This window comes from Petromyzon marinus, chromosome 48 (genome assembly GCF_048934315.1).
Source record: "Petromyzon marinus isolate PM22_M1 ecotype Great Lakes invasive population chromosome 48, UKy_Petmar_22M1.pri1.0, whole genome shotgun sequence".
NCBI lineage: Eukaryota > Metazoa > Chordata > Hyperoartia > Petromyzontiformes > Petromyzontidae > Petromyzon > Petromyzon marinus.
The window spans coordinates 4,811,401-4,827,402 of record NC_133714.1 but is presented as its reverse complement, the minus strand read 5'-3'; the positions used below and the strand labels follow the sequence as shown (position 1 = coordinate 4,827,402).

Below are 16,002 nucleotides of genomic sequence, written 5' to 3'. Positions count from 1 at the left end.
CATCCAGCGGTGCATTGATGATGGCTGACGATACTTACGTTCACAGGAGAATTGAATTGGACTCCACTTATTTTGGTCACACTTAATAGAGTAGGTTCTTCCTTTCACACTGTAGCCTGTATTGCACCGGAAGGTTGCCATTTGACCATTTTCAAACGATGTTTGTCTTGCAAATTGTGGGTGCAAAGAACTATGTTGCACAGCTATTGGCCTTTCACAAGCGGCTGAAAGAAAAATAGTCATACAACACATCAAATTTAAAGGAAAATTAGGATTCGTTTTCAAAATGGTCTTGCTTTCATAGATGAAAAAATCTGCACAATATAATAGGTATAGGCCAAACATTCCAATTCTGAAAAATTACCTATGTTTTACTCTATTGAGATTACACGTAGAAACATCACCCCAAACTATGAAAACTCGGCAGGACCCTCCTGCAAAAGAGTGAGGCTCCGTAAGACTTTCCTGGGTGAACAAGTGTCATAATAATAGTATATTAACTGCATTTATGTTGATCTCTTTATTGTTCAAATGCATTTCAAGACAGCGAATCAAGTATTTGGCCGAATAACAAAATATTATAGTTTGGCGCACCAAATTGCGATTACATTTCTGGCATTAACTACCTTTTGCTTGAGGAATAATGGTTAACAACACGAACAGCCCCAGAAGTTCCAAACCGCTTGCAGAACACATCTTGAGCTTGTATTTGCTTTTAGGTCCCATGGCTGCCTGAAACACAATATTGTAACAAAACCTGAATTAACAGCAACAATATACTTGGAGTTAATAGACTTTTAAAAGTTACGTTATATATTAGGAATCTACGATAGCTTGCCCTTTTTGAGAATGGAAAAACAAATCTACTTTAATATTGCAAATATGTCAATCGTTAGCATAACTATTGAGCTGAATGTTGCATCAGTTCGTGTGCAGGTGCTGGGTGAATTGTTAGTGCGTTACCAAATAGCAGTGGATTGATCATGGCTGATAACAAAAATGCAGGTAATGTTAGCCGATGAGAGGACCCATCCAGAAGCAGTAGCCCTGGGTACTAAGCATGGATATTAGGATGAATTTGTTGGCAGACATCAAAATTTCAGAAATTTTGCGCATTTTTTCTCAAAGCTAAGAGAAAACTGCATGGATAAGCGCAGAGAATAGACATCCACCATAAGAGTCCACCGATATCAGCGCAGATTATAATTCTTACCGTGCAATTTTTTAAACATTACTTTGTTTTTTTTCCGTAAAGTCACGTAGGTAATCAATCAATAAAGCAAATTAAAACAACTAAATTAAATCACGACGTTTCGGAGGCAACACAAGCTTCCGTCTTCAGGTGGAAACCGCCACAGCAAAATTTATATTGCTGTATCAAGATACTTGAAACGGAGGCAACACCTACGTGACTTTACCAAAAAAAAACAAAGAGTATGAATCCTTGCAGTCACGAAAGCTTCAAATCTAGTTTGAAACATTTTTTTATTATTTAATGTACACAATGGTATGCTAAGCTACACGTTTGGAATTTTAAATTGTACATGAATAACGTAATGTAATATTTTATAACATACTATATATAATTGTTTAAAGTATTAAAAAGAGCTCTCAGGGCTTACCAGTGACTTCTCCGTGCCGTGTGGTGCCAAGCTCCCGGTATGTGAGCGAGCATGACCCCGTTTCAAGTATTTAACCAACATTAGTGGCAGGTCAGGACCTGGCTCCAAACTGCGATAAGAATGTGCTGACTTCAGGAGAGCAGCACACGAAAAAATAAACATAGTTCGCTACAAACAGGCTGGTACTATACAGCCCGAAATGGTTCTGTTTAATGTCTTTTGACGAGGGAACTAAGATGCAGCATAACCACTTACAACATGCAGCTGGGCATTAGTGACTGATACAACTTCAAATTATGTTTTAGAAGGCCGAGAAAGCAAACATTGGGTATAACTAACTATACAGGGACTCCTCTATTCTTATTCTTTGGGTCTTTCGGTAAAGTCACGTAGATAGGTTCAAATAAAATAACAAAAAAACTACGACATTTCGATCGCAACACAAGCGGGCGTCATCCTGATGACGGTCGTCAAGGAGTGGAGAAAAAAATAATCCCGTATTAATACTGCAATATGTATTTACTATGAAAGGCTAAACTTTGCAAGAAATAATGTTGATTTTTAACTTTTGGCAGAGGAATGCAGACGTATTGCAGCACACCCACGTGACTTACAGGAACATTGTTTTTTACTTTTACAGGAATATAAATAAAGAGTTGATGATTAACCATTTTTCAACAATTTATCGAGACAACACAAATATGAATAAGGTCAAATATCGAGGGGGATTTCTCGATGCTTGGTTGAGAATCCCTTATTTACACATGTGAAACCCCAAAGAGACACAATATCCTTTTGCAAGGAAGACGTGGAAATACATAGATGGAGAAATGGTTAATCCAGTGACACCTCTGTTACACATTGAAGTGAGGATTGCTGTTCAAAGATAAGCAATGATGTATTGAATCTAGATTTGAAGTATTCGTGACTGTTTGGGATCCATACTCTTTGGTTCTTTCAGTAAAGTCACGTAGGTATATGAAAAAAAATAATCACGACGTTTCGAGCGCAACACACGCGTCCGTCATCAGGTGGGACAACCACAGCAAGAAACAATTGCTGAAGTGGACAAAAGGGCTGCTGTAACAAGAGGCTATGTAGGCAATAGAGGGGGAGGAGCCAGGGAGGGAAATAGAGCGGGGGGGGGGGTAGGGGGAAGGGATTAGGAAACGTGCAAGGGAATGCTGGTAGAAGGGGGGAAGTGGGCGGGGCTGGGAGGATGAAGAAACTGGAGATGTGGTTATTAGGGGGGGGTGGGGTAGGGGAAGTGGAGCGCTGCAAGAGGGAATAAAGGGCGAGTACGGCAAAATGCCGAGCAAGGGAATTCTGGGGGGGGGGGGGGGGGGAGTGAGCGGGGCTGGGACTGGGAGGCTGAAGAAACTGGAGATGCGGATATGAAGGCAAACCATAAAGCCAATAAGGTTTTACCTGGTTAATAACATCCTTCCAATCATTGCTCAATTTGTATCCATCTTCTCGGTTGAAGCTATCTCTATGTTTATATATCTGGATGGCTTCATGAACAAACCTTTGATAGTAGCCCGAAGGTTTGCAGAGTACCTTGGTCTCAGAAAAAACAATATTATGAGAGCCCTCAGCATTATAGCAATGGTCAGCCACGGCGGAGGTATTAGTCCTGCCGTGTTTCAGATCTGACTTGTGCTCGCGAACACGGTCCGAGACATTTCGTTTCGTTTCCCCAATGTAACACCCACCACATGTGCACCTTAGTTTGTAGACTCCAGGATATTGCATGTCAGGAATGACATCCTTCACAGATGGGATTAGATCACGGATTTTGTGTACTGTACTGAACCAGACCTGGATCTTCTGTTTATTTAAGATTTTGGAAATATTTTTAGTAACGCCTGCTATGTATGGTAACATGATCGTTTTGATAGGTGTCTCAGATGGTTGTTTCTCCCTGGTTGGAGACACAGCTTTGCAAATAATACGGTCCGAGTACCCATTCATCTTGCTCCAAATATCTATTCATCTTAAGGGCCTGGTGTACGTGTTCCAGTTCACTGGCTAGGTTGTGTTGGTCAGAAATGCAGTGGGCCCTGTGGTGTAGTGTTTTGATGAGGGAATTCTTCTGTGCCGGATGGGGGTGGGAATCAGGTTTCAGATAGGAATCTGTGTGGGTGGCTTCCCTGTAGACAGTGGCATATCCGCTTCTCCAGTTTCTTCAGCCTCCCATTCCCAGCTCCGCTCACTTCCCCCCCCCAGTATTCTCTTGCTCGGCATTGTGCCGTACTCGCCCTTTATTCCGCTCCACTTCCACTCCCCCACACCCCCCTAATAACCGCATCTCCAGTTTCTTCATCCTCCCACTCCCAGCCCCGCCCACTTCCCCCCCTCTCCAGCATTCCCTTGCACGTTTCCTAATCCCCTCCCCCTACCCCACACCCCCCCCCCCCCCGCTCTATCTCCCTCCCTGGCTCCTCCCCCCTCTCTTGCCTCTATAGCCTCTTGTTACGGCAGCCCTTTTGCCCACTTCAGCAATTGTTTCTTGCTGTGGTTGTCCCACCTGATGACGGACGCTTGTGTTGCGCCCGAAACGTCATGATTAAATTTATTTTATATTTTGTACCTACGTGACTTTACCGAACGAATGCTGATTTGCCAAAGATACATAAGCAGGCAGTAAATGTCCTTAATTTATGTCCCTCCACGTAAAAAAAAATGTCGTATTCCGTTAACCACATGGTCTTCTGGGAGTACATAATTGCAGCAGCATTGATTCAATAAAGGCAAAATCTGGACCGGTTTTAACATAGTGTCTCATTTGTAGAGTTCAGCTTGCATATATTTCACAACGATATAACGATTATAAATGCAAATAGTATACATTTCCCATGTGACTTCTCATAAAAAAATTATTGGTGGTAAAATGCTTAAGTGGTGTTGTGTAATGATGCATGGTAGTATAGTGCTGTTGTAGTGTAGTGTGGCATCCTGTAGTACGCCATTGTGGGAGTGACAAGTTGAACCATGTGAATGCGTTCATATTTTATTTATTTATTCCTCGTCTCCATAACTTACAGCTAACTTATAAGGGTTTTCATACATGAGTATGAACCCTCCTGTGTTCTGATTGAGCAGCCCTGGCCATGCTTCTGTATCAGCCAGACAATAGAAGACCCAGACATTGGTTTCACCACTACACGTTATATATGTAGTATGCTAATTCACAGACACTAGGAGGAGGGACTCTCTCTCTCTCTCTCTCTTTTATTCCGGCCTTCACAGCCTTAGGGGATAGCTTCATACCGGGTCGGGACAGCCAACATGCTGCCAGACCTACAGCTAGAAGAGGGCGAAGATCACGACGACGACGGCACGACAAGTTCCACTCCAGATCGCAGCAGCCCCGACTGTGAGTCGGAGCTCGCCTTTAATCCTGCCCAGTGTGGCCAGGCTCCGCCCTCGACCCCGCACCCCTCTGAATCCCCCAGAGGGCTCCGTGCCTTGCCCACAGGTCCAACTGGTAGAACGAGTTGTTACCCCTAATTCCGTTGTCTCCCAATCTCCCAGCGGTACGCGCTACATGACAAAGGGATTACCTCTAAACTATTTTGGCGATAACTCACCACCTGGTATATTTAAAAAGAAACGTCTCGCTATGCTTGTGATGTCATCCCATTTCCACCCCTGTTGGCATCAATAATGACTAGCAACTGAAGCAGCATAAATAGTATCACCATCATTGTGAATGGTCATCATCCACATTGCCACCACTCTTCAAGGTCCTGCAATGCCACAATCCATCTCGCTCATACACATGAGTTAATCTCATCATTCGATCCCAGTGGTTGTCATTCCTTTGGACATATTCTCTCTTTTGGCTGTTCCATCAAGATACCTTTAGGACCCTGGATTGATGCTCTGCAATATTGACATTTTGTATTTGGTTTGTTGTTACTGTGCTCACGCGAAACGTATCTCCTTTCTAAAATAGCTGACTCGCTGGATAAACGGGGACCATCCGTGTAACAAATCAAATAAACTTAAACATCACCAGTCTGATAAATCGATCTTCAACATTCTGGTTTATTGTAAAAAAACTAAACAATTGGTGCGTTTGCCTGTGTGTAGTCTACTTCCTTATCCAGCACCTAACGAATTTGTATACAGTAGCATACCTGTCAACCCATACGGTTTACCCGTATTCTTGTACAGGTGTAAGGGATCTGCGAGCCACCCTGACGCACACGCACCACGCAGACATGAAATCTCCGCACTCAGTATACAGTAGGCCACAACCATCTGCTTAGTAAACTAAGTTGCCTCGGTTTTTCCGAAAACACAGTACAATGGTTAAAAAATTACCTCTTTTCTCGCACCCAAACTGTATTCACAGATGGTTGGAGGTCAAACAGTGTTAAGATAACAAAAGGGGTTCCACAGGGTTCCATCCTCGGCCCCCTCTTGTTCTCTCTTTATGTCAATGACTTGGGCACTGACCTGGATCATTCCAGGGTAAATCTTTTTGCAGGTGACACGATACTGATTACTGCTGGCCGCTCTCCGGATGACGTGATTGCTAAGCTCCAGGGTGATTTCAACAAACTACAACATCAGCTAGTTGCTCTTAAACTAGTCCTGAATACCTCCAAAACCAAGGTGCTATGCTTCTCACCGGGACTAAAGCAGGAAGTTATTTTTCCCCAATTACATTCCTTAAATAATTATCAAATAGAGCAAGTCAAGATCTATAAGTATTTTGGGGTCATCCTGGATTCAAAACTGAATTTTGAACATCACATTGATTATATTGGTAAAAGGACAAAAATGTAAATAGGTTTTCTGTATCGACACAAGCACTGCTTCCCCCCAATGTTCCGTTTGGAATTGATAAAAGCTACCATACTGCCTCTACTTGACTACTGTGACATCGTGTATAAATCAGCCCCAAGTACTGTACTGAAGAAGCTTGATTCCAGCTATCACTCGGCCTTAAGATTTGCATTGAACTGCCCATATAGGACTCACCATTGTGATCTCTACATTGGGTCAAACTTAACATCTCTTAATGTTCGACGGCTTGTGCACCAGATCTTATTTATTCACGATGTACTTACAAAAAAATCCACACACTACCTACTAGATCTCGTCTGTTTCAAAGAACAAATTTGACCTCAGGTCTTTGCTCATTTACCAGCTTCACATTCCCTATTGCCGTACAAAAACCAGAGGAAGGGCCTTTGCTAATGATGCCCCCAGGGTCTGGAATGCTATTGCCAATAAACTGCAACTTGAATCACTACCTGAGATCTTCACTCAAAACTGCTCTAGAGGAGTTGTACACCCCTAGCTGCCACTGCTATTCAGTGGCCTAAAATATGGCTCTAGGGTTTGGTGTTACATGTTATTTATGTAGTTTATTGTTAAAAAAATTCGGTCACAGTCCCTATGATCACTGTTACATTGCATTTATGGCTTTTATTTTGGTGATTTCGAAAACGTTTTTTTTGTTTTAGCCATGTTTTTGTTTATTGTAGTACGGAGTTAGACTGATGGCCTTAATCTTAGTTGTCTTGTGGTTGTTGTTGTTTGACTTGCATCCCACTGGGATTTTTGCACACAGCGTTGGTGTACGGTGCTATTTCAGGAATATTTTGATGTTTTTTTCCTGGATTTTCTGTTTGCACAGTCATATAATCTATTTAAGATGTTTTCTTGTTCATGTTTTTGTTTTTTGTTTGTTGTGGTTGCACCCGATTCAAGAGCCGAATGGCTCACAGGGCTATACCAAATAAATGGAACTATGGAACGGGAATACACGAGACGGGGGTCAGGGGTTAAAGGGCACTGACGTCACCTGGGCCATGCGTGCAAGACGAGGATGTGTATTGGCAACGAGGGCGGAGATGGAGGGGTTAAAAGGGGCTGTGAGGCGCGTGTTCGGGGTTGGTTTTGGAACGAGTGTTGCTGTGGGATGGATATATAAAGAAGTGCCAACCAGTCTCCTCTGACTCCTCTCCATAGGGACATAGAGTTTTCAGGTCCATACGGCGGTACAACCGTTTCAATACGGGAAAAAAATGTGTCTGTTTGTGTTTCTCCCTTGTGATGGGACTTCGTAGGATGAACGTTGAGATTTATAAGGGCAGGGGTGACCAATAAGGTCTGAATGAGTCTGTAATAAGGTAGGGCACTGATAAGGGATTGACAGGTATGATATTCATACCTTTATTTCTGGCATTTAAATATTCATTAATATATATGAATATTCCTACATATGATCACTCAATATTACCGCAATAAATCAGCAGTTAATGAAATTATCAGAGTCTCTACAGCATCGCAGGTTCTCGCTATAGTTGGTAATATTACCCCTCGGATGTTACCGTTAAAATCACGAGTAATAACACTCAAAACAAGTGGAACGTCTCGTACCTGCGATCATGAGCGGACACAACACCCCTTGTGTCACCACGCCACGCAAAACACCTCAGCTCAGTCCCCCTCTCTGTGTTGATGGGATAAAGCACCACAGCGCACATGCTCTAGACCCCAATTACGGAGGTATTTTATGCTTTGAAATCAACTGTCATGTCAAAGTCTTGATTGCAAATACATTCATCCAGTGCCAATAGCCCGCCATTCGCCACTCAGTAACGGTGGCATCTCCACGGTGCCTGTGCCAGGCTAGGTGCACTTTGAGGCTGCCACGTGAAGTGTCGAAGGCTCGCTGCTGACAGACTCAGCAGGTGACATGGGTCGGCTGAGATGACCGGTCGATGCACCACCAGCTGTACCCCTTACTGTGCCAGGCTAGGTGCAGGAGGTCACGGGACAGACCCAACAGGTGCCATGGGTCGGCTGACTCAGATGACTGTAGATGCACCACCAGCTGTACCCCTTACTATGCCAGGCTAGGTGCAGGAGGTCACGGGACAGACCCAACAGGTGCCATGGGTCGGCTGACTGAGATGACCGGTAGATGCACCACCAGCTGTACCCCTTACTGTGCCAGGCTAGGTGCAGGAGGTCACGGGACAGACCCAACAGGTGCCATGGATCGGCTGACTGAGATGACCGGTAGATGCACCACCAGCTGTACCCACTACTGTGCCAGGCTAGGTGCAGGAGTTCACGGGACAGACCCAACAGTTGCCATGGATTGGCTGACTCAAATGACCGGTGCACCAGCTGTACCCCTATAATTAATCACCGACAATAACACAATCAACAGTCAATTAACATTACCGAGTTCCCGTCAGTCGATTAACATTCACATACTATTAATGCGATAATTACTAAATCAAGCTATTGTAGCCAAACTAACAAAACGGGAGCGTTTTGATTTAAAGCTTTCGTGACTGCAGTAATTCATATTCTTAGCTCTTTCGGTAAAGTCACGTTGAAGGGAAACAATAAAATAATAAAACATATATAAAACAATAAAAATCCTCACGACGTTTCGACCAGGTGATGACGACCGTTTGTGTTAAAAACGGGAGCGCTTCACACGACGAATAACCAATGGAGATTCTTCGATCCACGGATCGCGTGTCGACGAATCGACGCAGCGATTAACCCACCATTAACTCGACAAGCTGCTAACATGGCTGTCGTATCGACTGTGAACAAAAAAATCCATACAACGTACATCAATTATGGCTCCACGAGGTGCCATATATGGGCCAGAGGCAAGCCCCTAGTGGCAAAGCAACGCAGGTAAACTCCTCGAGACAGAGCCACGCAGGCATTTCCCGAGGAGCAAAGTCACGCAGGCAAACTCTAGGGGCAAAGCCACGTAGCTAAGCCCCGAGGGGCAAAGTCACGCAGGCATGCCCCGAGGGTCAAAGCCATGTAGGTATGCCCCTACAGGCAAAGCCATGTAGGCATGCCCCTACAGGCAAAGCCACGTAGGCATGTCCCGAGGGCAAAGCCACGTAGCTAAGCCCCGAGGGGCAAAGTCACACAGGCATGCCCCTAGGGTCAAAGCCATGCAGGCATGCCCCTACAGGCAAAGCCACGTAGGCATGCGCCTACAGGCAAAGCCACGTGGGCATGCCCCTACAGGCAAAGCCACGTAGGCATGTCCCGAGGGCAAAGCCACGTAGCTTAGCCCCTAGGGTCAAAGCCATGCAGGCATGCCCCTACAGGCAAAGCCACGTAGCTAAGCCCCGAGGGGCAAAGTCACGCAGGCATGCCCCTCGGAGCAAATCCACGTCTTCCTGGATTTTTTCCTCCCGTGTCCTCACAATATTTCCCCTCCACATTTAGAAAAAAAGCGTTTAGACTTCTTAGATAATTTTTTTGCTGCTTATAAATGTTCAAATGATAAGCCACTGTTGAGCTATCGTTTATGGCCAGGTCGCAGTGGAATTTGTTGGATAAAAGTGTGCAAGTCACAGATCATAGGAAGCGTCACCAACTCTCTTGCAGCGACTTCACCCGTCAAGATGGGCTCTGCTTCTGCCACAATGTGACCAGTCTGTTCGAGGCAATCTGAATCGCCATTAAACAGAATGAGTGGTGCCTCTTCATTGACAGCTCATCCAAGAGCCTCGAAGCCGTGCTGCCATGGTAACAAGTACCCGTCTCTTCCCCTGGCTCACTTGGTGCACCTCAAAGACGATTACAACAGCATCAAGACCTTGCTGAGCGCCTTGAAGTATGATGAGTACAGCTGGTAGGTCATCGGAGGCTTCAAAATGGTGGCATTCCTGATGGGTCTCCAAGGCGGTTTTACCAAGTTTCCCTGCTAACTTTGGCTTTGAGACAGCGGGGACACCAAGGCGCACTACCACAGGCGGGACTGGCCAAAGCGGACCGAGTTCTCTGTGGGGACGAACAACGTCAAGTGGGAGCTACTGGTGGACCCTCGGATGGTGCTGATGCCACCACTGCACATCAAATTGGGCCTTATGAAACAATTAGTCAGAGCTGTAGATAAAGAGTCGGCAGCCTTCCAGTACCTTCAAGACTTCTTCCCTAAGCTGTCTGAGGCAAAGGTCAAATCCGGTGTCTTCGTCGGACCACAGATAGATAAGATCCTGGAGTGTAATGAATTCCCCAAGAAGCTCACTAGTAAAGAGAAAGCGGCTTGGAACAGCTTTGTCGCAGTGGTCCATAGCTTCCTGGGCAATCACAAGGTCGATATCTATGTGGAGCTGGTTGAGACTCTGGTGAAGAACTACGGCACAATGGACTGTAGGATGTCCCTCAAAGTCCATATCCTTGATGCTCGTCTTCATAAATTCAAGGAGAACATGGGAGCGTACTCAGAGGAGCAAGGCGAGCGCTTCCACCAGGATATGCTGGACTTTGAACGCAGCTACCAAGGAGAGTATAATGAGAACATGATGGGAGACTACATTTAGGGCCTGATTCGTGAAAGTTATTTACAGCATAATGGTAAATCTCGAAGAACTACTCACTTCTAAATCTTTTGTAGTAATTTTTGTATTACTTTCGTATAAATACATGTTAATTTTGATTCCTATGTTGTTTTTTTCTGACTTTTTGTGAACGAAAGACACAAATTTGCCCGTTTTCTCATTGAAAATAGGTAAACTTCAAAATATCACTGTTCTGGTCACAAAAGCCAAGTTTGTGGGTGATAATAGCCATTTTCTATACTTTTTAGGCATAAGCAATTACGAAATAACACTTACTACCCAGGAACATAAATTGTGCTACATAGTGATATCAGAATCTGTATTAATACTGGAGGAATCCGATGAGCTATAAAGCTCTTTTTCACCAATGTCCAGTAGCAGAGGCTGGTCAGAAAGTTACAACAATTCATAAAAAAACATGATAGGAGCACAAAGTACAGGAAATGTAAGCAAATCACAAACAAATTGTACTTTAAAACATTATTTAAAGTTCGTATTTTACCAGGTAATGCCCACTGAGCTTTTAGCTTCTCTTTCAGACGCGATCTGAACACAAATAGCTCAACAAAGTGGCGTATTATCACGTGGAAATCTATGGCAGCCAAATATTGCAACAACAGCCACCAATCGCCACAAAGTGGCAGTGACGTCACCACGACACTTGTGCCTGACTATGTGCACGTTGAGGCCACGTGAAGTGTCGAACGCCCGCTGGCACGAGGTCACAGGACAGACCCAGGTGCCATGGGTCGACTGACTGAGATGATTGGCTGATGCACCACCTGTGCCCCCTACTGTGCCAACTTGTTGTGCTTAAGCCACCCGGCGCTCCGCTCATTGTTGTGAGCGTCGCTCCTCCGCCCTCCATTGTTGTTGGAAGGCGACTGCCTCCAACTGCCCAGTAGCATCCTTCACGAGCCTCCTCCACAGAGGCCGATCTTGACACCGCTGGTAACAGTCATCGGCAAGTCCACTCAGCTCCACATCCTCCTGTACCAGATCACTCCATCTCTTCTCTAGCTCATGCCGTGCCCGTCTAGCCCCCTCGATCCGGCCAAAGAAAAGCTGTTTGGTCAGCTTTTGTTTGGGTGGGCATGCGGGCTACATGGCCCAGCCAACGCAGCCTTGCCTGTCGGAGGAGCTCACTGATGGGACTTTGTCCAGATCTTTCAAGGATTTGTAAGCTCCTCACACAATCCAGCCAGGTTAAACCCAGGATGGTTCATAGGCAGGCCAACCTAAATGTTTCTAACCGGCGAAGATGTTCCATTAGGGGGGTCCACGTTTCGCAAGTGTAGAGAAGCGAGGGAATTACTGTGGCCGAGAAGACATGACGCTTCGTAAGGAGCAACAGACCAGGTAGCTTCCACATAGCATTATGCAACCGATAAAAAGATAATGCTGATAAACTGATTCTGAGTGAGGCCTCTGCTGTCAAACCGGAGCCAGTCATGAGCACACTGCCCAGGTATGGGAAACTCTCCACTCTCTCCACAACTGCCCCATCACCAATTGGGAGTTGTGGGGATGGAGTATCCGATGGTACAAAATACCCAGGCAGGTGCTTAGTTTTGGTGGGGCTGATGGTAAGGCCCCACCTCTAAGTGGCAAGCTCCAGGTTGAGCAGCAGTGCCTCCAACTCCTCCTCTGAGTGAGCAGCAATTACCAAATCATCGGCATACATAACATGGCTGAGGAATAGGGAGCCATCCCTTGACCGCACCCGGGCATCGATCAGCCTCCCATTGTATCTCTACCAGATGGAAATTCCTCCGGTACAGCTATTGAAGGCTTCACGAACTACGTGGTCTAAATAGATGTGAAATAATGTGGGAGCCAGAGGACATCCCTGTCGCACCCCAAGGTGTACAGAAAATGACTCCGATTCTCGGCCACCTAGTGTTACCCGGGCCCGCTCACCATCATGAAGGTCCTTAATGGTCGTGAGCAGAGGGTCAGGGACTCTGAAAGCACAAAGAACAACCCAGAGCCCATGCCTACTGATAGTACCATAGGCATTGGCCATTTCAATAAAGCAGAGATGTAGGTCTTGTTGGAATTCCCTACACCTCTGCTGTAGCAGTCGGACAGAAAATATGGCATCTGTGCAGGACCGCCCTTTCCTGAAACTGCATTGGGGCTCTGCAAGCCTCTCCTCAGCGTGCCTAGCAAGGCGATGTTGAATAATCCTTGCCAGGACCTTTCCCGGCACACTGAGGAGTGACATGCCCTGTAGTTTTTACAGTCTGTGCGGTTCCCCTTCTTAAAGAGAGGGACCATCAGGGCATCCTTGCAATCCTGCGGAACCTGTCCAGTGGTCCAGACTGTTGTTATGATGTCATGTAGGGCAGTCTGTGCACAAACACCCCCCTCCTCAGCATTTTACTTGGGAGATCATCTCTGCCCGGTGCCTTTCCTGGTCTCAAACTCCGGATCGCCTTCAGTACTTCCTCAACAGATGGCACCTCAGCCAGCCACTTACAGGGTGTGACTGTTACGTTGCAATTATGGCTTCATTTTTTGGTGATTTCGAAAACGTTTTTTGGTTTGGACATGTTTGTTTTGTTGTAGTACGGAGTTAGACTGATGGCCTTAATCTAAGTTTTCTTGTGGTTGTTGTTGTTTGACTTGCATCCCACTGGGATTTTTTTGCACACAGCGTTGGTGTACGGTGTTTTTTTCAGGAATATTTTGCTGTTTTTTTTTCATGGATTTTCTGTTTGCAGTTAAATAGTCACTTTAAGATGTTTTCTTGCTCGTGTTTTGGTTTTGTTGTTTGTTGTGGTTGCACCCGATTCAAGAGCCGAATGGCTCACAGGGCTATACCAAAATAAATAAACTGGAAACTTCTTCCAATATTTGAGGCACTACAGCCTCAGCAGGGTCATCCCCACTTTGTCCCACGTTGTTTTCCAGGCTGAGGGATTTCCCCTCCCCCAGGACTTCACAGAAATGCTCAGCAAATCTGCAAACCTGTTCCTGGGGGTCAGAGATTGGATCACTGTTTTTTCCCCTAATGATGGTAAGCGGTATGGCGCTGCAGGTTACTTTTTTGATGGAGTTAAAGAGCGATTTGTGATCGCAGGCCATTGAGGCAGACTCCATCTCCGCAGCAACCCGCGACCACCACCCATCCTTGCAGCGCCTCACGGCTTTCCGAACCTCCGAGCGAAGGCTGCGGTAAGCCTCCTCATTCTCCGATGTGGGATGCTGTAGCCGATGAGAGTATGCCTGTCGCTTTTTCTCAGCCAGCCTGAACACCTCCTCTGTCAGCCAGGGTATCTGGGGAGGTCTGGACCGTGTGCCCAAAGCAGCCATTGCAGCTGCATGAGCCACAGTCCTAAATATCACCCATTTCCCCATTACATCTGGAGGAGTGGGGGACGATGCCAACCTCAGCCGCAAGCGATGATGACATTTTCGCTTGCAACTTACATCAGCTAGCTGAGACTATGCCGCTATGGGTTTGAATGGGGTCCTGGGTGTACACCCACTACCGGAGTGGAAGAATGGCAGGCGCATCTTACAGATGACAAGTCGATGGTCAGTGAGCAGATCAGCTCCGCGGTAGGTCCTGGTGTCAAGGACATGGGCCCGCATCCACTGTTCCGTCACTATGGAGTCCAGCAGATGTTCTTGCTTATACTCGACATGCATACATGATGTTGTGTAGATGCACCGATGCAAGAACAGCGTGTTGGTAATTACAAGCCCATGGACTGCGCAAAAGTCTAGCAGCCTCCTGCCGTTGTTATTGAGCTGATCTGGCCCATGCCTTCCAATCACTCCAGACCAGGTGGCAGTATCATGACCAACTGGGACATTGAAGTCACCCAACAAGATGACTCTATCCCGAGGGGCCACTTTGGCTAGCACCTGTGACAGGAGGTCATAGAAGGCATCTGACTCATCAGCCTTGCCTGCATCCCTTCACAGATGTTCGTCTTCGGTGGGGGCATAAGTTACCACGACCACCACTCATCGCCCCTGCTTGATGGGAAGGCGAGCCCAAAGTAGCCTGGGGCTTACAGCTTTCCACACCTCACCGCCACGCTCCCACACCCCCTTCATTATTTTGTTCAGAAGAGCCACTCCCTGTTGTTTGGCAGTCTCCTGCCCCGAGTAGAGGATTGTCCACCCCTAATGATGGCAGGATCCAGAGCCGGTCCACCAGACCTCCTGAATACCACAAAGATCCAGGCGGTACCGGTCCGGCTCCCGACAGAGGAGTGGCAGCCTCTCCTCCGCAGTGAGCGTTCGAACATTCCATGTGGCCACCCATAATGATTTTTTGCTGTTTCTGGAGGAGCCCCGGGGGTAAGGATTCAGTCTCCTGGCTCTGCCAAATGGGTGTTTGGCCAGGAGACATCATAGACGCCTGTCCCCCCGGGACCTCCGGCACAAGCTTATTAATTTAAATTTTCAGTTGTGGTTTGCTGGTAATTAATTGAAGGTGGAGGGGTTACCAGCCCCTCGCACATGTCCAGAGCCCCCATTTGGCCGCTCAATGGGCCCTCCCCCCACGGCAGTGCCCACCACAGCGTTGCCCTTCGGCACCAACGAGGAGGTAAAGGGGTTGTTTTTGCTGGACAAATATCGCACAGTACTATAAATCGTCATGCCAGGAGACATCTCTTCCAGCAGCGTAGCTATCTTGCAGACGTTTAAGTATCTTCCAGAAGTAGAATAGCCGCCTTCTAAAAAGAAGTATAAACCTTCCGGAAGAGAGAAACATCTTCCAGAAGAGGGAATATCTGCCGAAATAAAAAGTCCAAAAGACGTGTTCCAGAAGGGGAAGCATCTTCCAGAAGAAGGTCACCAATGCCAAAAGAGAAAGCTCCTTAAATTTTGATTTAAAGCTTTCGTGACTGCAGGCGATTCATATTCTTGGTTCTTTCGGTAAAGTCACCACGTAGAAGGGAAACAATAAAATAATAAAAATATAAAACAATAATTTGTCTTGCTGTGGTTTTCACACCTGATGATGATTGTTTGTGTTGCAGTCGAAACGTCGTGAGAATTTT

The 16,002-nt window shown here is 46.2% G+C and overlaps 1 protein-coding gene across 5 annotated transcripts in view; it reads right to left on the bottom strand.

The window, feature by feature from the left end:
- LOC116952723 (complement factor H-like) overlaps positions 1-8,146 on the bottom strand; it is an 88,875-nt gene extending 80,729 nt beyond the window's left edge. For all 5 annotated transcript variants that reach the window (XM_032972330.2, XM_032972328.2, XM_076074470.1 and 2 more), the window contains exons 1-4: positions 8,025-8,146; positions 1,623-1,731; positions 627-732; positions 39-224 (exon numbers count right to left, since the gene is read on the bottom strand). In XM_032972330.2, coding sequence (XP_032828221.2) covers positions 39-224; positions 627-732; positions 1,623-1,731; positions 8,025-8,131 — 508 coding nt within the window. In that variant the 5' untranslated portion in view covers positions 8,132-8,146. The remainder of the gene's footprint in view (positions 1-38; positions 225-626; positions 733-1,622; positions 1,732-8,024) is intronic.
- Between the last annotated feature and the right edge of the window lie 7,856 nt (positions 8,147-16,002).